At 41.0% G+C, this 22,300-nt stretch overlaps 1 protein-coding gene across 7 annotated transcripts in view; it reads left to right on the top strand.

Moving 5' to 3' along the window:
• ARHGEF3 (Rho guanine nucleotide exchange factor 3) overlaps positions 1 to 22,300 on the top strand; it is a 138,590-nt gene that overhangs the window by 96,996 nt on the left and 19,294 nt on the right. For 6 of the 7 annotated variants that reach the window (XR_008468689.1, XM_054216163.1, XM_054216164.1 and 3 more), the window contains one exon: positions 20,413 to 20,520. Coding sequence is in view for 6 of the 7 variants with exons in the window: in XM_054216163.1 (XP_054072138.1) it covers positions 20,413 to 20,520 (108 nt within the window). In the remaining variant the exon portion in view is untranslated. Of the gene's footprint in view, positions 1 to 7,754; positions 8,031 to 20,412; positions 20,521 to 22,300 lie in introns of those variants that run through there. The other variant, XM_054216165.1, reaches the window with a different exon arrangement.

Below are 22,300 nucleotides of genomic sequence, written 5' to 3'. Positions count from 1 at the left end.
CCAGTAATTTCCTCTCCCTAGAATGCCTCTTTCAATGTAAAATTTCAGGAAAGGACGGTAGACTTTGGGTCGTCATTTCACCCCCTGTAGAACTTGCCTGGCTGTTCAAAATCCACATTGATAAATCAGCACAGTCCTTCCCCCACCTCCTCCTTTCGGCTCTCCCCAGGGAAGTGTACTCGGACAAGGTCAAGAACTTCTTTCTTACGAGTGTAAGCCGTGAAGGGTCATTTTGTCCAGCCTCGCCACACCCTGTGCGTTCCCTCGCGAGGGACCACCGTGGTTCGTAATGAGTTGGCTCTGCTGGGTGGGGTTGGAGGGTGGAGAAGCGTGAATCCCTCCTGATTTTTCTAGGCGTTAGTCTTGAGCTACAAACCAGGCACTATGAACAGTTTTTATAGATTAATCCGAGGCAGCTTTAAAAACGGGTTGTTGTTGTCTTCCTAAGGGGAAGCTCGTGAAGGGAGTGCTTCTGTCTCAATGCAAATGCAATTGTTAGGGGGCATCCTTTAACTGCACAGTACTCTCTGTAGTAATCAAAAGTTACATGAATTTAGCAAAATGAAAACAAACTAAACGAAACAACTTGGCAGGTTGTTTCATGTGTTTGTCTGCCAGTGCTGAATTGTTCCACAGCCTACATTTATATGGAGAAACAATGTAAGCATGTCTTACTTGAAAGCCTTTACAAGCTGGATGTTTGTTTATACAATAAAACATTCACGGTGATTTGTATGAGAATCATGTCTCTCCGTCAGTTCAACGGGAATGTACTTCAGTACAAAGGTGGTATTTTGAAATAGCCATCATTTACAGTGGAAGACAATGGAGAATCCTGCTATTTATTAATTGTATTTGACAAAACTTAGGGGAATAGTTGAGGGCATCTTGGCTGCAAATCCCGAAGGACAGCCTGTTGTAACAGTGAGGAAAACACAACTCCCTCCTCCTCTTGTTGCTCCATAAGCTGCACAAATAAGGGTCACGTGAAAGGTGGTCTTCAAATGGAGAATCTAGACAGAATAGAAATTTGAGTTTCAGTTTTGTAATGTCAGATGTTCCCCAGAGATGCGTTTCTTTGTTCTGCGCTGATCTTTCCAGGATTAGGACTTTACCTGGAAAAACTTCTGCTGTAGTTGTTGAGAGAACATTTTTAATGATAATCACTTATTCTGTAATCCCATTTTTATTTGAATTTCTCAGCACCAATGTGTTTAATCAAGTGGTCTCTTCCTAGTATTTATTACCTAGTAAATTGTAACTCTCATTATCGTGCATACAATCCATATTTGCAATGAGGAAATTGCAGTTTCTTGAACAGCTGTGTACCTGCCTGATAAATACCCTTTTTCTAGCAGTTTATATGCTTTCTAGCTACTCACCCCTCATTGTCAGTGTTTCTGCATTCCAGCTCCTGAGCAGATTCAAATTTATAATGTTTGGTTGAAGTGACTGCTTAAAAAGTTCTCTTTGGGTTGTTTGCATGGGGTTTTGGTTTTGGTGTGTGTTTGTTTTGGTTTTGTTTTTCTGAAAGGAAAGCTTCCTAATGATTACCCTGAAGAGATCGTGGGGTATGTTGAGAGAGGCTTCAGAGATACTCACTAAGTGCAGAATTGTGTGTGTATGTGCAGCATTAGCTTGGCTAACTTTCACCGGTCATTTCAGAGTAGTAGGAATAATAGTTTTTCTTTGAATATTCTTAGAGAAATTGCACCTCACCTAGGCAGTGGCTTCTGGGGATTTTTTTGTGAAACCACATACGTAGATGGGTGCATATATGAAGGAGTACTCCATAAAGTGCAAACTATGGTGATTTTTTTTTTTCCTTGAAATATGAATGCAATATTTTACTTAATTTCAGGTTTTTATGGTGGGGCAAATTTTCAGAAGCATCGTATGCCAAGTACTCTTTGTGCACTTAGCCAAAATTGTACAGGAGATTCTGATCCTCTGCAACACACTTTGTATTAAATTAAATCTTTTAGTCCCTCCGTAAACCTGGAGTAAGTTAGCTAGACAGCAAGGCTACTCTACTCAGGATGACTCAGAGACTGACTACTGGATAACTTGATATTCTTACAGCTGTTGATCTGTTTTGAAAACAAAGCAATACACCGTTCATTGTTCTTAATGTGATTTTCTTAAAATCAGCTGGCAATATACAATCATAGAATGGTTTGGGTTGGAAGGGACCTTAAAGATCATCCAGCTCCAACCCCTCTGCCCTGGGCAGGGACACCTCCCACTAGACCAGGCTGCTCAAAGCCCCATCCAGCCTGGCCTTGGACACCTCCAGGGATGGGGCATCTACAGCTGCTCTGGGCAACCTGGGCCAGTGTCTCACCACCCTCACAGTAAAGAATTTCTTCCTGATATCTAATCTAAATCCACCCTCTTTCAGTTTAAAGCCGTTACCCCTTGTCCTATCGCTACGCTCCCTCATAAAGAGTCCCTCTCTATCTGTCCTATAGGCCCCCTTCAGGGACTGGAAGGGGCTGTAAGGTCTCCCCGGAGCCTTCTCTTCTCCAGGCTGAACAACCCCAACTCTCTCAGCCTGTCCTCACAGCAGAGGGGCTCCAGCCCCCTCAGCATCTTCATGGCCTCGCTCCAACAGGTCCACATCCTTCTTATGTTGGGGGCCCCAGAGCTGGATGCGCACAACTCCAGGTGGGGTCTCACCAGAGTAGAGTAGAGGGGCAGAATCACCTCCCTCGCCCTGCTGGCCACACTTCTTTTGATGCAGCCCAGGGTGCGGTTGGCTTTCTGGGCTGCGAGTGCACGTTGCCAGCTCATGTTGAGCTGCTCATCAGCCAACGCCCCCGAGTCCTCCTCAGGGCTGCTCTCAATCCGTTCTCTGCCCAACCTGTGTTTGTGCTTGGGATTGCCCCGACCCACGTTCGGGACCTTGCACTTGGCCTTGTTTATATATAGCATATCTGAAGACGATAATGATAGCATAGTTGATTTTATGGGTTTGTTTGGGGTTTTTTCAAGCATTACACCTTTTCTTAAATTCTTGTCTTGTTACTGGAAACGTGTGGCATAGGCATATATTTCACCAATAAAGTATCTGTGCACGTAAGTTTATATTTCTAAGTCATCAGAATGGACAGATCAAAAGTAAAAGCTCCCATAAATACGAATCATAGGAGAAATACAGAGAGTGTTTTTCTTTTAGCTTTGTGAGTTGTAATTAATAAATAATTAGACAAAATTGTTGCAACTGAGGCTAGGTGCCTCTTAGACATCACAGTCAGACACAGATTAAACCAAGCTGTTTTACACTGGGTGAGGGAAGAAAAGCAGAGGCAGGCAGACAGACATTCAGAGTCTTTTACTTCTTGGCATACCAATGTTTTACGAAAAATTAATTGTATTTATCTGATTCTAGTTTTTTTAACAGCTTGGCAAAACAGATTTTTACTGTTAATAGGGAAAGCAGTCACATTAGCATATCAGGAGGAAGAAGGTAATTGAGATCTGGGTGTAGACATCCCAAAATATTTCTTTTTAATCACAGATTCTGCATTTCTGCCCAAAGGCAGTTAAAATGTGTTGGCAAAGATCATGTTAAACCTTAACACAAAACAAGAAAAACACCAACTCAAGTCTTTAAACAATCTATTTGTGGGTTTCTTCCTAAGGCAGGGTTCAGCTTTAATTGATGATTTTCTGTTCCGCTGAACTCCTTAAAGCCCATGACTTTGATGGTTGAAGATCCTTCACTCCATTGGGCTTTTCCTTATTTAAATGTTTAGATTAAATGTTTCAGTTCCTTTTGCTACTGCTTAGCATAATGGCTATGTAGCAGGGTTTTGTTGTTGTTTTTTATTCTTCTGCCATCATATTTTGGATCCTTTGAGAAATCTATAATCAACTGCATTTTAATTTTATAATTACTCTGATCAAAGCTGTACGAATCTCAAAGATTAGCAGAAGAGCAAAAGGAATTCTAGCCACATATGAAGATATTTTTAAGGTTCAAACCCTAGCTATTTCAAAGGACTTTGCCGTGCAGGCAGATGCTGTTGCAGTAATTATTTCAGTATTGGTTTTGAATGGGTGAGGAAGCTAACTAAAGGCATTGGGGTGAACAAGACAATCACAGAAAAACTGTCAGTGAACTTCAGTCCCAAACCAGGTGAATGGTGGTAGGCGCCTTTCTCAAGCAGGGCTTTCCAGACTTACCAAATAGTTTACTTGCTTCTCCCTGACACATAAGAAACTGTCAGACTAAATTGTGCCTTTGGCCTAAGTAAATAAAAAAACCCCAAAACAACCCAAAACCAACCAAACCCTCAAAAAACCTGTTTCAGAAACGGCAAAACTGATGCACTGGTCTGCTGTGCAATCTAGTCACAAGCATTTTTTTTTTTTCTTAAATATTAATTTCTTCTTTGAAAGTAGCTTGCAATTCAGATCTGATTGTTATAGTGTTAGTGCAGATTTGTAGTCTGATTTTTTGAATGAGTGGCCTCGCTGGATCTAGTCTTTCAAGATTCCCTCGTGGTATCGCTGAAACCTTTATTTGCCCGACGATGTAACTGGAGTTCACTGGGGGCTCTTTCAGCCACAAGTCCATGAACTGACACTCGGCTCTGCTGGGGCATGTGTGCGCACACTCACACAAAATACACTGACTGTTGATGGGCAGTCGCTTTCCAGTCTAAATTAACGTGGAAATGAAATATAAGTGTACATCAGTACTGACTAAGTTTGTAAGTTCTTTCAGAATGGACTCCAAATGTTTTATTTGATACGCGATACAGAAGGGACCGTGACTAAACTGACCCAGTGTTGATGATGAATGCACACAGCACGCTATAGACGAATTCCATTCTCTGGAAGAAAGAATTGTTTGAAATTGTTCCATTGTGTTATTGCATCAAATAATTTGATACTTATAAAGTTAGGTCCCTATTCATCAATGAACTTTGGGTCTAAATTTCAGTTCCAAAAAAAACGTATTTGCACTCTTCTGGTGAAGTAAGCAAACATCCAAAGAGTCTAATGAATCCTGTTTCACATTTTCATTGAAGTCTATCTTGTAGGTGCAAGATGCTCTGAAGCATATTGATATGAACGTCCTGTCTATTTTTAAGAATTGTATTCCTCTTAAGACAATTTTTCCTCTTGTTTCTCAAGAATTTCTTCAAGCTTGGTCAAGCTGAAGTGCACTGGCCTGATTAATGGAGAAATGACAAAATCCCTCTCTTGGCATATTTTTTTACGTGTATAAACCAAAGTTCATTATTTCAATCTCCAAACTGGTACGCTCCTGTCCTGTGTGAAGTGCTCTTTATGCTGTGAAGCATGTTACAGGATTAGAGTGCTTTGAGGAGAAGCCCTGGAGGCATTTTGTGTAACTGATTTAAAGTGAAGCTGATTTTTATAATGGTGTTAGCGTACACATTCATAAACAAACATATGATACACAGATGGTATTTGAAATCAAGGCTTCTTGGGCTTAAATGGTTACACGGCAGCTGCAGAGTTCTCAGGAGGTTCTTGACCATTTTATACAACCTGTGTGTATTGGTGTTCTGGCGTGCTTGAAACGTGGGAAGAAACTGTCCAACGTTATCAGGTTGTGCTCAAAGGTATCGCCTCTGAATGTCACAGGGAAACCTTGCAAAAATGAGTGCACGTTCATGTGAGTGAAATAATTGTTTATAGCTGCAGAAATCCTCAGGTAACACAGGGTTGTGGTTTAGCCCCAGCTGGCAGCAAAGAACCATGTGGCTGTTGGCTCACCCCTCAATGCCAGCGGGATGGGGGGAGAATGGGAAGAAAAAGGCAAAACTCGTGGATTGAGGTAAAGGCAGTTTAACAGAACAGCGAAGGAAAGGGGAAAACAACAACAATAATGCCGATAAAGGAATACATACAAAACACAATTAAATCAAATCAAATGCTACATTCTTTTCATATTTTCTTTTAAATATGAAAAGGAACGGGGATGCAGGGAAGCTTGATCTAACCAAATACCGAATCCCCAGTGGTGGCCAGTGGTAGATGCCTGGGGAAGAGTACAAACCAGAAATAGCCTGTCGTGATGTTTCCCCAAAATGCTGTCCCAGTAGCCAAAACTTGTGTCTGCAAAGCCTTCTTAGCAGCATCTTGTGACAAATACTTCCACTGTATGTAATACAAAACTTGTACATAATATGAAGAATTAGCTCCTTTCTCTTTGCTTTGAATTTGCCACCATCTGGTTTAACCTGATGCACTGGTTTTTCCCCTCTAGTTCAGTGCAGTGACAAGTCATTCCCTATTTGCTTTCTCTGTCACTCACGGTTTGTAGGTCTTTATCACGCCTGCTCTGATTTCCCTCTTTTCTTCCCTGAAATGTCCTGTCTGCTTAACTGCTCTCTCCGTGAAAGCTGTTCCATGCCTCTTGTCAACACTTTTGCTTTCAGTGAGCCTTGTCCCATCCTACTGTGATGGAGATGCGGAGAGCGGTACTGCACATAACAGTCAAAATGTTCAAATGTCACGTTTTCTTCTAGAATAATTGAACATCTAGAAGTACTGATAACTTTGTTCTAGCGATTTTCCAGGAATTGTGGGGTTGGGAAACTAGCAGGTTTTTTGTTCTATGAACACACTACTACAAAATAGAGAGGTCTGCGTAACAGGCAGCAGGATAGCATCTCTGGCTCTACTGTGGCGGGTTCTGAAAAGGCCTAGGTGACTAAGCATGAGAGATGTTATATGTTTGGGATACTGATGAAGTCAAGGAAAGTGTCCAAATGAGGACTGTGTCTGCCATTTGACTGGGATTATTCTAAAGACATCATTATCTGATTGACAACCTGTAGGAAAACAAAAGCTTGTAAAGCAACATCCATCATACAGTCTGCCTTTAAAACCAGTTAATTCTTTCAACCTTGGTAAAGTTATTCTTGGTTGTGCAGCTTCCCTTTGGCTGAAAATATCCTTCCCTCCTCCCCACCTCCGGCTTCATACTCAGTTTCCGTTTCCTTGTCTCCCATATACTCTTTTTGTCAGATCGATCCCGTGTTGCAGACAGGGCCCCTAATATTTCCTCTCTCTTTTCAGGAAATTTTCCCTACCTTTGTCCTAAGGTAGACATCAAACAGAATGTCCCTGGCAGCACAGACACTGCAGTGCGCTATGAGATGTGTTAGGTAAAGGAGTTTTTCCACTGTCTCAGCTTGTTACAATGAGGGGTGCGGGCAGGGGAGCTCTCTGACTAAACAATAGCAACAACAGTGGAACTTTGAAAACACAAAAATAAACTGCTGTTTGCCAGACAGGAAAAAGCAACAATATGGGTGAACAAAATTAAAAAAAAAAAAAAGGGTGGGGGGAGAAAAAAAACAAGCAATGCCCTATGCTGTGGCAGCATAACATGATGCAGCATTCCTTCTCTGATGGGCAGGAGTGTTGCACCCAGAATGTAGATGGCACTGCCGTCTGCAGGCCTGCAGTCTGTTCGGGATGTAGCTGCTGTGCCGTGTGGGAGTGCTGTTAGTCGCCACAAGCCCTGCGCTCCCGTCCGATACTCCGCTGTCTGGAAAGCCCGACAACAGCTGAATTGCAGTTACCCTGTGAGAAGCGAACAGGAGAACTCCGGGCTCAATGTTCCGTTTGCAGCGTACGCTGGCCCCCGGCCGGGGGAAGGACGCCGGGGTGGGGCCGCCTTCCCGCCGGCGGGGGCGGGCCGGGGCGGGCCCGGCGGGGGCGCGGCGTAGCGCTGCGGGCCGCCGGCCTGAGGCTCGGCGCCGGTGCCTGCCCGCGCTCATTCGCTCGCAGGAGCTCTTGCGGGCCGGGGCCTCCGCAGCCTAAGGCTGGACATCTCGGTTACCGAGCTGCCGAGTGCCGGGGAGAGGAGGCTCCGCTTTGTCTTCGCGGTTTGTAGGCGGACAGGATCAGCTGTGACCCCCGAAACCGCTCCTCCTGCAGCCACCATGGTGGCCAAGGATTACCCTTTTTACCTTTCCGTCAAGAGGGCAAATTGTGCCCTGGAAGTGCAGACAGTGACCAGCCCGGCTAAAGAGACGGAGGTACTTAATCTACTGCTGATACGGTTGCAACTTTATTTTTCTTTATAGCGTGATCTGTGTTGCCTTGGGGAAGAATAATGTGCTTTGAAAATACCCTGCTGTGTATAGATACCTGATTTGGTTAGGCATCCTTTTCTGCTATCGCTAGATGTTGAACTTCCCTTTGGAATAAGGCAAGGAACAAAGAATCTAGATTTTTGTTATCTGTCATTTTAAGGAATTAAAATTAATCTTTTTAGTAGCTAATTGAGAAATACCTGTTTTAGACATGTAGTTTAAAGTCACTTCTGTGTGTTCTATTCCAGTGCTAACCATTACTTACACGTTGTTAAACTTGTGCAGGAACTGGTTATATGCTTCGTTGAGTGAAGGGAATCTAGAAAATGGTGTCTTAAATCATTATCTGTCTTTTCCTCATCAGTAATAAACCAAGAAATTAATATGATAACACAGTTAACTGGAAACTCTGCCTTAGCAGCAGGTTGACTACTCTGTTTCTTAAAAAGTATTAAATCCTGTTAAGTGACATTACAATTCTTACTCGTTCACCCAAATTCAACATATTCATTTGCAAAATTCTCATAAACGGTGAAACTTTTCAGGATCAATGTTCATGAAAGACTTAAATGTTTGATACTTTAGGTTAGTGTTGCTTTGTGCGCTTATTTGGAAAGAAAATAGTGACCTTAAGGATTCTGTCTGGCTGCACTGGAGGAAAGATACAATTTCTCTCTGGAAGTTTTTATCACTTAAATATATAGCTTCTTCATTAGTCTTGTTTGCTGAGTAACTTGAAGACAACTTACTAAATTGGGTGCATTGAATACAACTACATCAAAGATTAATTACCTCCAGCAGTTGAATAGATCTCAAGTAAAAGTAACATAAGCCAAGTACTATTTAATCATGATGCTTAAGCTAAGAATTAATAAGAAGATGCTGTACTCTTGCTTTTCAGTGTACTTTTACATAAAGGGATTTAATTATTGTAGTTAACAAAGGTAGAATTTTTTTCAACTGTGTGTTTTTGAAAATTAACACCCTGAGTGTGTGTGTACATATGCATCTATGTTAAACACAAATTGTTAAGTGCCAAATCATTCTCTTAAAGGTACTTATTTTACTAACTATAACATTAAAGAAATATGGTTTTAGCCTTTACTGCATGAAGGGGGTTTTGTGAATGAATAGAATTGTCAAATGTGAAGAGTTGGAGTGTTCCTCTCTCACAGTTAGGAAGGGCAGCTTAATTATAGTCAAATTTCAAAGAGAAAGTCTCAATGAAAGCATAGAGCATGAGGAAGTATCTAATAACAGATGTGATCAATCAAAATTACAATGTGCAAACAGTTGTTTTGGATTTATAATCTTTCAGATTATGTTTTATACAAATAAGAAAATGTACCCTATGCTTTCAGGCTGTTTTCTGAGAGTATGATGGACTTCCAGCATTCTGAAAAAGACTTTTAAACGCTCTCCTGTGTGGTTTAGGAGGGTACGTAAAGACCACCTGCCACTCCAAAAATTTGGTTAAGGAAGCAGAAATAAAAACCACTCTTTGGGAAAGGCGTTATAAGGATAGATGTATGCAGTCTGTTACTTTGAAGTCTGTCAAAGTGACAGTGGGGGGTGGGGGAGTCGTGGTGGAAATCCATGATTCTTCTCAAGCTGTAATGGTAAGCTGTTCTTCCACCCTTTAGTATTTACGAGTCTAAATAAAGCTATTGGGCGCCTTCTACCACAATTTTGTGTTACTACACCAGAATGCGAACTTCTGTGGGGGTTATGATTTTGTGGCTTTGAAAACCTGGGTTTCATTTTAATTATTAATATGTGAAGTTAGTTGATTTATTTAATAACCTAACTTGTGCATAAATGTTGATACATGTGGAACAGAACAGATTTTCTGCGATACGGATGCTGTGTTTTGGTTTTAAATCAGAACTTATGATTATAAAATATTTCCTCTGACCTTATTAAACAATAATCTTTTAGTGTTTGTTTTGAAAAAATACAAAATATAGTCTGGAAGTTCAAGTACAATAGTACTTGCATGGGATGAAATTCAGCCAAAAATTTGAGCATATGCCGAACTGTTAAAACTTTCCCAAATTTCCAGCTGGGTGTCTGGGTAACAAGCTGAAGATTAAGGTCAATAGACTAGATCTTCCTTATTCTTGGACTTCACTTGGAGCGTGCAGAGCAGCAGCGGAAAACCAGGAATGGTACTGAGGAACAAGTCAGTGGCACAAAAGAGACTGGAGGTTTTCCACTTACAGTTCTTTCCTTAAGCCACCCTGGCTTCCTTGGCGTAAACTCCTTAGAAGTAGCACAGTCACAAAACAACGACAAATAAAATGTCTGAAATCACGTGAACAGTAAAAATCTGGATTCTGAGAAAAGGCTAGTGTACCTCTTAGTGAAAGTACAATTATCATAATTCTTTCTAAATGCAGTTTCAGGGTAACAAAACACTCCAACGTCTGAGGAATGAGTTAATATGGAGGTACTACAAGGCCTTTACATACATCATTGCACACCCCGCATAAAGTAATGCAGTACAATTCTAGGTGTAAACACTACAGAGGTGTTAGGCTCTTTCCGTTTTTTTCATAATACAAAACCAGAGACAGTAAAACTTGAAATTTGCTTTGCTTTTTATAAAAAGCCCCACGTCTTTCCCAAGGACGTGTATCTATACACCCAGCGTTTGCTATGTTTCACTGGTTAAAGCAGCTCCCTTATCACACCCTCTAAAAGAAACAAAGTGAAGCAGAGCCAGTGGATGGGCAGCAGATAAGAAAGAGCTCGCACAACCACAGAATGAGGTTTAAAGGTCTGAAGTCATGAGAAGACACGAATTCCTCAGAGTAAAGATGTCGTGTTCTGCTGTACAGGATCTAATACAGGGCTTGGGTTTAGGCTCTAAAAGCTGCAACGGTGGCATAGAATTCCTTTGTGTCTCCAGTATGTTGTATGTCTGCTTACATCTCGTGCGCTGCAGAAATCTTAGACCTAAGAATCGGAGCTGTTTGCAATCTGTCTTTTGTTGTATCCTGATATCCTGACTATTTTGATGTGCAGGACCGTGTTTAATTTGGCGTGAGTAGAGCAGGAAAGCTAACCTGAAGGGTAACCCACAGCCCTCTGGGCCGTGGCGTGTCATTAACATGAGATCCAGGCACGGAGCCAGAGGGAGAGGAGCCAAAAGATTGAGATAAACTGCAAGTCATGAATTTTCTTTGATCTTCATAAATGTATGTATTTCATTTTTAATGAAATATTAGCAAGCTGCAGTTCTGATATATTTCAGGTAAGTTCATGTGCAGTGTAACTGCAGTGAGCTAAACGTGGAAACACGTCAAACCCCCACACTTGGAATTGCTGATCTCTTCTGCTTAATGGCAGTTTGAAACAAACAGCTTGCCTTTATTTTTCCATTCAGCAACTCACCGTATGATGTCTGCTTGTTAATTGGCAGTCCAGCTTCACATCCAGTTTGTTCCAGAATGGAAAAGGTTGGTCTTAGGTAGTCTGTACAAGCAGCTTCTAATGAGAGGAAATGCAGAATTTAATCAACGCTACATCAGTTGTCTGGGTTTTTCAGAGTTTCTGTTACTTGTGTTAATTCACCTCAGTGTGAGGTTTTTCTGTTAATTGGCCTTCATTTCCTAGCTGCTGGTAGACATACTGATTTCTGGATATTGCAGACAAATGATCAGTCAAGATAGCTGGGTGCAACTTGTGCTTACGCTGCTGACACTTCAGAGGTTCTGTCTTGCATATGGCAAATGAAATCTGAGGTTTGAAGAGCGGGGATTAATGAGGGCAGCCCATTTGCAGCAAGGAGCCAATCTTTGATCAACACATGATGCGATAGCATGTTGCAGACCTCCGCGGATTTTCTTCAACTGAGAATACTTGCCTTCTCTATATGGCTGTTCATTGTACCCTGACTATCATTTCAGGTCCTCTTCTTTCTAACACTGTGATTAAAACAAAATATCTCTGGGTTTTACTTAATTTGTGTGCTGGTTTTGCGGAGGCTGGCAGAGGAGGAATAACAAACCTCCTCCTGTTCCCATCAGAGAGTGCGGTTGGTGGGTAGAACCTTGTGGATTTGAAGGGAAGTTGTATCATGGATACACAGAATTTATTGGCTGATCAAGTTCCCTTTATGTATCAGTTTACTTAAATCGCTTAATAGATTCTTCTTGCAGTTCTACTAGTGGGATGCCTCTCCCAGGTTTTAGGATGGATTTGTGCGGATGATTACAGTTGCCTTTGTGCAACACTGAACTATACTTAGAGCTGCTTTAGAGTCACCCACTTGGTTTTTCTTGACCTCAGCTCTAGAAGACTGAATGTTCTAGAATTTCCCAATTGGAATATTTCTAAGATACCGTAAAGCAAAGGCAAATTCTCTGCTGTTTCAAGTATTAAAAAAATATAGTTAATATTTTAGTTTATAATAGTTTATTAGCACCAATAACAATTGAGAATGTTCAAGTTTTAGATTTACTTCTCTCTGAAGACGAAAAAAGCCTGGGATGCCGGCTTGCTTTATTTTTAGGTTAAGTGTTTGCTGTTTTAAGAGACTCTGTTGTAACATAAGTTGCTTTTTGTATTTTAACCTTTATTGTTTGGGATTTTTGGTTGGGTTTTTTTGTGTGTGTGTGGGTTTTTTTTAGCCTGGAGAAGGTTAAATACTGATAACATCCTGTGGAACAGAGCTTGAATGTGTTTTGGTTTTTTTTTTTTATATTAAACTCCAAGTTTTGTGCACATTTATTGGAACTGTTTAATCTTAGGCCAATTTAACTAGTAGCAGACTAATAAAAATAATATTGTTGGGCTTCCTGCCATGATAAATGTTGACTTGCCCTTATAAAGTTGACGAAAAACTAATAACCTTTAAAGTATAGGAGTATGGAAATTTAGCAAGTTACATGAAGTCTGAAACAGTGTGGTTCTGTTTCAGTTTGCTGGCGCTGCTTGTGAATTACATTTGAAACAAAGGTTACTGTACTGTTTCGATTTATAGTGTCTTCCATTTATTACACTGTTAACTCTTTTGAGACTAATTTAAGTTAAAACATTTTGCACTAATGAATGCTCCCACAGCACAGAATGAATGCTGTGGATATCTGTTTGTCTTGGTTCACAAAGAGAAAGTCTGTCAGAAGCGGGGAAAAAAATAACCACCATATTTTTTTTATAAAATGTCAAGAAAGTTACAAACCCCAAATCCAGAATTACTGCCGTAAATAATTATCTTGGAACTCGCTGAACTCCAGTAAGTTAGGATGTTTTTAACAAGCGTTGCCAATTTCAGTGGTTTTATATGTGGACTGAGAGAAGGTTAGTTTGCCTTTGAAGGTAAACAGGGTGAATTGTAATATTCTAAAAAGCTAATTTCCTGTACCAGTTTTCACATAGCACTTACTTGCTGGGATGCCTTAAAAAAATCTCTGTAAGTTCCTTTTGTTGAGTTTGTTTTTAAATACAATCAGAAAAATCAACACAATGTGGTCACAGTGGTGCTGCACGTGGGCTGAAGACACAAATGTAATGACCCCTCAGGGAAATATTTTCCCTTGTTTGTCAAATTCAGCACCAGTTCTCCGACACGGAGACTGTTGTTGAACTTGCTGATAAGAGATGGGAGAGTCGGGTGGAAAAACAATCATACCAGCAGTGAACCTACGTTTGCTTTTACTGTTCAGTGGGAGGAAATCAGTGGCTAAGCCGGTCAGCAGCATAGAGTGAAACATTTCTGCAGTGAGGTGCTGAAGCAAATGCAGACCTCTTGTACGGCACCTTGACTGTTACTCTGAGCTCTTCAGTATGTGTTATCCAGGGCATTGGCTCTGCTGTTCTGCGGGCAGTATAAAGGGAACCTGGCCTAGTTCTTTTTGTTTCCTTTCCTGCTGTTTGTTAGAAAATGAAACCCAATCTTTTGCTAGAGTAGTTTATCCATCACAGTGTGATAATTAAGCTGTGGGTGGCCTTGTTGAATGACAATGTATGGAAAACTAATCGATATGATGAAATGAATTTAACCCTCTCTGACACTCCGCTTTACATTTTGGGAAAATTCCATTCTTTACATATGCCAGTAAAAAAATTGTTTTATTTTCTGGATGAAGAGCATGAGAAGTGTTAACTTCTTCCCCTAAATAGCTTCCTAGAAGATTTTCATATCTGTGTAGTGTGTTGTTGAATACAGTATATCCAATTATGAGGTGCTAGTTTCACTAATGAACAAATAAAAATAACATCAACTTAGATGTCAGTACATTGCAGCTAATGTAGGTCCCTAATTCTTCAAAGGGTCTTCTGCTTTAATTCTGTGGCTGTTGAATGCTTAGCTTGCCCCAGGAGCGGGCGCTGTATGCTGAGATTCAGGCTTTTAAATGGTAATCTATATGTATTTGAGCCAAAAATAATGATATAAAAATTATCTTTTTGCCCAGATGTTGTCGTTTTGAAATGACCATATCACAGTTTTATAAAGCAACATCTCATTCAGTTATGCAAGGCAAAAAGACTTAAATTTTACTGAAGAGGGAATTGGCAGAAGTTACTCAGAAGAGGATGGCTTCCTGGTAGCACTGCAGCTGAAGTTGCTTGCTGTACGCATTTCCCATCTGTCCAACAGCAGAAGACTAATTTTTGGAGAGTTACACATTATAAGCTAGAGCTTTCCTTTCTTAATCAGCAGTCTAAACCATTAGGTTAGAGATTAATATGTAGAAGATCCTAGAAATATAATTGTACGTATAGATAGGATCTACAGAATAAATTACAATGAAGAAGCAATCTAGAGCACTGTGTCCTTCACGCCAAATTAGAATGGTGAGGCATGGCATCTTTGAAACTTTTTATCTGATAGTTTCCTGTGTAGAATTGGTAGTAAGCAGTGATTATGCCATTGTGAGTACTCAAATCTTTCTTCCTGTGAATTCCCCAGAAAAGTATATGATAAAAATACAGTGTCTCAGAGGGACGTAGTAGGTGTCTGAAATGTCCACTGTATGCTTTCCAGAACCATCCAGATTTTGGACACAGATTTACTTGTTTTATCAGTTTGTTCACAGTTTGAAGAGTTCTCTTTCAGGCTGCATATATACACAGTATTTCCACCTTTAATTTTTTGGTCTCTGAATTCAACTGTTACCAAAGTCATCTTGAGTTCAATATACAGCTCCCTCCAAAGGCCATCTGCTCTTTGTTCTAGCCTAGTCAGGTATTAATTTGACTTCACTTGACTGTTCAGCCTTTGAAGTTCCTGCACTCATGTTTCCCTCAGCTTTATTTAGCCTTATATCAAATTTAAAGCCCTGTCAGATTAACATTACTTGTTCACATATACCAGCTCCACATTTTGGAAACCCTGCCAAAATGTAGTCTGGATCTTTTGTTTTCTAACTTACTTCACATATTGTTTCGTCACGTCTTCCTGACTCAGAAAATGCAGTCTAACACTTTGTTTTATTTCAAAACTCTGAAATTATTTTTTAATACTAATAATAACAACAACTTTCGAAGGTCAGGCAAAACACTGTAACTCTTGAATTTTTTTGTGTCCTCACTTGGCCCGGTTCCCAGGCTGGACAGGTGATGGTTGTTGCAACTCGATCCAGCCACTAAATCCTGTCTCTCAATCCCATCTGCTCCTCAGGTCCCTGAACTGGGAGGGGGAGCAGGAGGAGCGATGACTTTGGGTAGCTTTGAGTCTTCTGAGCACACTCAGAGGTACAGACCTGGAGTCTGATGTTCATTCTGCCTGGACGATCTGTCCTCACTGGAGCTTCTTCATGCTGGACAGACGCAGGAATCACACAGTTCTGCGTTCCCATGTGCTTAGATTTTTATGGTTGCGGGACCCCTGGTTAACTGGAAAAACAGAGATTTTTCAGAGACAAATTAGTAAAATCATGAACAAATGTACTAGGAATTCCTAACCACAAGCAGTGTATTCTTAAAAAAAAAAAACAAACAACAAATCACAACAACAAAAAAAAACAACAAAAAGCAAAAGAAGAGGCTTGGGAAGCAGCATCTGGAATGCAGCTCCGTGATCTTATTAGACTAATGTGCAAGTGCAAATTCTGGTCAGTGTCTCTGGGTAATGCAGAACAGTTCACACACTCTCATCTTTCCATTTGATCTGTTGGTTGTGAAGAACAGAGCCCTTGGTGAGGAAAATAACCATCTGTTTAAAACTTACTGTTTTATGCACTTGACTGGACTTTTTCCCTGTCCAGATCATTGGCCTCAGTAGTTTGTTCAGCTTCTCTGTGGTGCTGACGTGGAGAGGCAGCACAGCTTGAGGAGGGAGGGTATTGTTGAGAGGGGAGCTAGAGGCAGAATGGATGTAGCCCGTGCAGCAGAAATACCGTGATGAAATGTCTAAGTTTCAGTATTACTATCTTATAGTTTCACAATTCCTCCGGTAATGCTACATGTTCATTGCACAGTCAAAGCCTACCTGAACAAACTTTATTATTCCACAGTGGAGGGCGTGACTCAGGGCTGATTGTTCTTATTGTTAGACTTCTCCGAGAGAGATATGATGCCTGGAACGCTGAGGTTTGATGAGTTTTCACTTCCAGCTGGTTATCTTAACCGAACAGACTGTTTCTAATGTGGGGTGAAAATCCCATTAGAACTATTCAGAAAGCTTTCACTGTAATTAAGGACGTCTGATTAACAAGATTTACTTTCAGTCCTAATTGGTAAAGATGTAAAGTCTTAGACTTCTGAAATTATTGATTCATTATCTCAAATAATTCCATTGGAGAGAATCCTGTAATAATGCTCATCTCTTTTAATGAGATCAAATTCCTAATTTGAAGTACATATTTTAGCTGTTTGGAATTCTGATCAGGTTTTTCAGTCTGAGATCAGAATATGATACGCTACATGAGGAAGACAAAATGGGATGTTGAGACAGAAGGAGCAGGACCTCTGCAGGCATACCTTCACAACCCATTATCTAACTTTCCTTTGACTACTGGGAGAAGTTCTGACCCCTGGTGGCTTACAACAAGAAGCTCTAGAAGAGCTTAATGTTTTTTGATGGTGACTGAAACTCTACTCTGCTCCCCCTGGAACTGTAGGCATCCTTGGCTAGGAGACAGCACAAGTTTTGGAGAGCCTTGGGCTGCCTGACGTCATGAAAGGGAAATCATATTTCTTTTTTTTGCTTCCTGTCACTCTCCAGGAGAAAGAAGGTGATTTCAATTCTTTTCAGTCAGGCTGATTTTCTACAAGGTTATTCAACGCTGGGCATCAATTTTCACAGCTGCCTGAAGTTTATGTGCCCCGCTCGTCAGAGCAAATTAGGTCCTGGTCTGAGTGCTTGCAGGCCTTGAGTAGTAATTAATAAACTTCAGCTGCAGTGACATACACAGTGTTTGGAAGTGTTCAAACAAGGATAGACTGACTTGGTGTTCCTTACTTAGTTTTAAACACCACTCAGGAAGTTAAAAGTTTTTTGCAATGCACTCAAGTGAAATGCTGCAGAGATGCAGTGAAATGCAGATTTACTTCTTTTGTGATTTCATTTGCTGTCAGTAGACTCCTCAGAAAATTGTCCAAGGGCTTCTGGACTTAGTTTTGTTCTAAGTTAAAACTGGAAGACTGTAAAATTGTGAATAGATCACAATGTGTGTCTATAAAGTCTGTAAGAGTATGGGGAGCATTTAACTTTCAAGCAAGATATGGCTCTGCTGTTGTATACATCAAATTTGTGGCTTTTTTGCATGAGTTTTGTCTTTCGACCAGAGAACATATACATACCAGCAAAGTTATAAGAATGACAGAATGGTGGAGGGAAAGGGACCTCTGGAGATCACCCAGTCCAACCCCTTGCCAGAGCAGGGTCTACCAGAGCAGGGTCACCCAGAGCAGGTGGCACAGGAACGCATCCAGGCGGGTTTGGGATGTCTCCAGAGACGGAGACTCCCCCACCTCTCTGGGCAGCCTGTGCCAGGGCTCTGCCACCCTCACAGCAAAGAAGTTTTTCCTTCTGTTCAGACGGAATTTCCTGTGTTCCAGCTTGTGTACGTTGCCTCTTGTCCTGTCCCTGGGCACCACTGAAAAGAGTCTGGCCCCATCCTCTTGACACCCACCCTTTAGATATTATTAACATCGACGAGATCCCCTCTCGGTCTTCCCTTCTCCAGGCTAAACAGACCCAGGTGTCTCAGCCTTTCCTCATAAGAGAGATGCCCCAGTCCCTTGATCATCTCTGTAGCCCTCTGCTGGACTCTCTCCAGCAGTTCCCTGTCCTTCTTGAATGGGGGGGCCTAGAACCGGACACAGTACTCCAGATGTGGCCTCACCAGGGCAGAGTAGAGGGCGAGGATGACCTCCTTCGACCTGCTGCCCATGCTCTTTTGAATGCGCCCCAGGAGACCATCGGCCTTCTTGGCCACAAGGGCACATTGCTGGCTCACGGGCAACTTGTCCACCAGAACTCCAGTTCCCTCCCTGCAGAGCTGCTCTCCAGAAGGTCAACCCCTAACCTGTACTGGTGCATGGGGTTATTCCTTCCTTGGTGCAGGACCCTACACGTGCAGGAGAAATCTTTTCTATTAATCCTAATCCCCCTCTCCCTGTCTTCTGGAAAGTCCATACAGTCTTGATTTCCAGATTTTGCATTCAGGGTGTGATATTTATGCCTAGGGTATCTTGCTGCTAAGGTAGAGCTGGTAGCAAAAGCTGTGCTGCTGGCATAGCACTGCCCGACTGTCTGGGACATCATGTCCTTTCACTGCAGTGCAGCACAATTCATAACAAGCAGGGTCTGCCATGGGATATTATTTGTGCACTAGGACTGGCATTCTGAATAATTATAATAAAAAAGAAACAGCTAATGGCCGAGCCACCAGTTAGAGAAGAATTACAGTGGAATCTCAAAGATTATTCATCTTTTTTGGGGGGTGGGGATGGTGATGCTGTAGATAAGTATGCTAGTGGTGCTGCAATGACGTAAAAAAAATATTCCTTCAAAAATACTCCTGTGTCAAAGACCTGGTTGCTGAAAAGGAAGGAATATGAATAGCAGTGCAACGGTGAAGACAGATAAGGATGTAACTCGATTTAGGCTGCTAAAATTCTTTAATGGCAGGTTTCATGTGTGATTGAATACATTATTTTTGCTAGAGGGTTAAACACTTTGTCCCTCATCTCAGCCAGCATTTATGGATTTCCAGGTCTGCCTGCTGAGAAGTAAATTAAATATGTAGCTGCTTCTCACCTTTCCTCTGTTGCTGTACTAATGGAAGAGAATTTTTTGTGCCAGTAACACAGATGATGATCATCGCTGATGAAATTTATTATTTTTTGGTATCAGGAAGGATGGCAAATCTGCATTACTTCCAGAAGGATTTGGATTTCTGAACAAAAGGACAATCAGCATGCTTTATTTTCTTAAAGCTATGTCTAGGAAATGGAGGCATAGCAAGCCTACACAAACTTTATAAGCATGGCTGAAAAAGAAAGATGAACTGCTTTAGGATGTCCTTGAAATATGGTGTTGGATGGGGTTTTTAACTTCGCTTGGAAGGTTCGGCTCTTTTTCTGTCAAAAGTTGGGTTTTGCATGTGCTGTTCAAGATCCATTAAATGTCAGATGGAGGTTAGGAAGCCAAGGGTAACTGTTCTATTTTTCTGTATTTGTAATCACTCTTTCCTTGTCGTAACGATTTCTGTTAATGCCTTTTTTTTTTAATCTGCAGGTCAATTGGCATGTTGTATTGAAGTGGTTACGTATTCCTATAAGTGCTGTTAAAAGTATATATGAAAAGTATGTAATTGAATGCTTTGTGGTAGATTTGTTTAATTTTCCTTTTTAATGCAAAAATTAATATATGTAAACATATTATTAATGTGTTTGCCTGTATATATAAGTATTTCCATAGGAGCATGCACTCAAAGGACAATTACAGTTAGAGATTTCTGTCTAAATTATATTTTCTGGAATAAAATACTTTTAACTGAATAGCTGACAGTGCCAGAGGCAAAGAAACAAATAGAATTATTTTTATGTGAAAGTTAATATAATAAAATGATTTTGCTTTTCTTTACCTTTCTCCCTTCCCCTGCTCCCAGCCATGCCAGCTTGTGCATGATTACATTTTTCAGCTGTTCGCAGGATCTGTATGTACCAGCCGAGAGTAATCTGTCATTGTCAGTGTTTAAAACTGCTAATTTTTTTTTACTAGCCCAATTATGTACAAGGTTTACAAACTTGCTTTTTACAAATGCTCTCTTAGGAAAATCAGCAAAACTGGTAGCAGTGTTTATCTGATTATGCTCACGCTGCCCCCATTTATTTTTTTCCTTTCCTTTTTCCTCCTCCCCTACTACAGGAGCCCAGTAACAAACGGGTCAAGCCGCTTTCCAGAGTCACATCACTAGCGAGTCTCATTCCTCCGGTGCGGGCCACTCCGCTGAAGCGGTTCAGCCAGACACTGCAGGTAATCACAAGAAATGCACCGCTGCATTAAACTGCGCTGCTCCGAGGGGAATGCATACATACTCGCCGTTTCTCCTAGGGTTAGCATGGGAATGTGAACCGCGCGTACGTGCGCGCACACCCACCGTTGTAACGTGCCAAAGAGGTTTAGGCAACTTACAACTACAGCGTCACTCGACTTAAAAACTCAGAACTCTCACCTCAAAAAACCCACTTCTTTGTACAGATAATTGATGTTTTTTAACTACCAGTAAGAAAACTATTGCACCTGTTGCATATAAAACTTGTTATACTAAAGCATTATGATTTCTTTTTAAATTTGATGAACAGAATTTTCCATGATACTTTCTATTAATTTGGGTTGGTTACTTTGAAAATGTTATTTTTGGTATAGTTAGTCAGGTAGGACTGCTAAATTTCCTTCTGTGTAGTGAACTTTGACCTTGCCTAAACAAAAGACTTAGTGAACAATTGGAAAAAAAGTCATTTTCCAAAGCTGATGATGAAAATTAATAAAGGTTAAGCAAATCTTAAATGCATTTAAGAAATTAAAGAATTTTGTAATTGCAGTTTCTATGTTATAGATTAGGCACGTAATATTTAACATACTTAGAGACTAGTGGAACTTTAATTGATAAGGAATTTGTGCCTTCAGACCTAGAAACTGCAGAACATTTGGGTGCTGCACTGCTCAGGGTGATCACGAGGGGCGAACTGTCGGAGCTGCAGTACAGCTGGGCTCCGGCCTAGCAGGCCGCACTCTTTCCTCTTTAAAACAGTTTGGGTAAGGAGGCGTGTATGAGATCTGAAGAAAATTATTTAGCAAGCCTGACTTCTTTCATGAGAGGAAATATAAAAATATCTGGAATGTATTAAAAATATTAGTTAATCAAAAAATTAACTTAATTAGAGCCTTACTGAAATCTGTTAATCTCAAGGAGGAAAGAAGGAAACCTTAGAGCTAGGAGTCTTGTGACAAGTAAATAAAAAGTCATGGGAAAGAACCCTATTTTTCAGTAGTGGTAGCTATCTAGAAAACAGATACTATAGGGTTTCTTTAACGTCGGTTTTCCTGTGTTCGGTCCCTACGATTTTGAAAGTACAGACATCTGCATACAAAAGCCGCACGTGTGGGTTGGAGGAACGGCAAAATGGCTGCACTCCCCTCAGTCTGGGTGTGATCCAGAAGGTGTATTATAGCGTGACTGGAGCAGAGATGCCTCTGTTCCCTGGGGTGTATAAATCTCCTCCATAGTCTGCCTCCAGGAAAAAATTGGCCCGGCTCTGAAAGGACTACATTAGTTCCAGTTGTGAGGAGTGTGGAAAGTGAATTAATTTTTGGCTAAACTGCTTCTGAGCACGGCACTTCCCTTTTCACAGCCTTAGACAGCTGTTGTCCTCATTTACGTACCTGTGCTGTCGTTCTGTAGTGAATGTGCCTCTGAGTCTGCGTTGTCCAGTACAATATTGTGTTTAGTAACGTTTGATTTAGATTATCCGAAACAAACTGTCCTTTCATGCACATAGCAGCAGCTTCCCGAGGTCAGAGCTACATAAATGTGTTTCAGGGCAAATTTTGAGAAAAATAGGAGAGAAAACAGTGGCTTTGTTGCAAGTCCTACTGTTGCAAGCATTTCTGTCTTGCTCTGTTCATACTGATTATAAGAATATATTTTAATTAACTGTCTGCTTCTAAGCAGATTAACCAGTGATGTTATTCATACCATCTCCTCTAAGTAACTAGGTTCCTGAAGGAGCTGCGATGAGAAATCAACCTGTAT

This window comes from Rissa tridactyla, chromosome 10 (genome assembly GCF_028500815.1).
Source record: "Rissa tridactyla isolate bRisTri1 chromosome 10, bRisTri1.patW.cur.20221130, whole genome shotgun sequence".
Taxonomy (NCBI): domain Eukaryota; kingdom Metazoa; phylum Chordata; class Aves; order Charadriiformes; family Laridae; genus Rissa; species Rissa tridactyla.
Note: the sequence above shows the minus strand (reverse complement) of the source record. Positions and strands in the feature narration are given on the sequence as shown.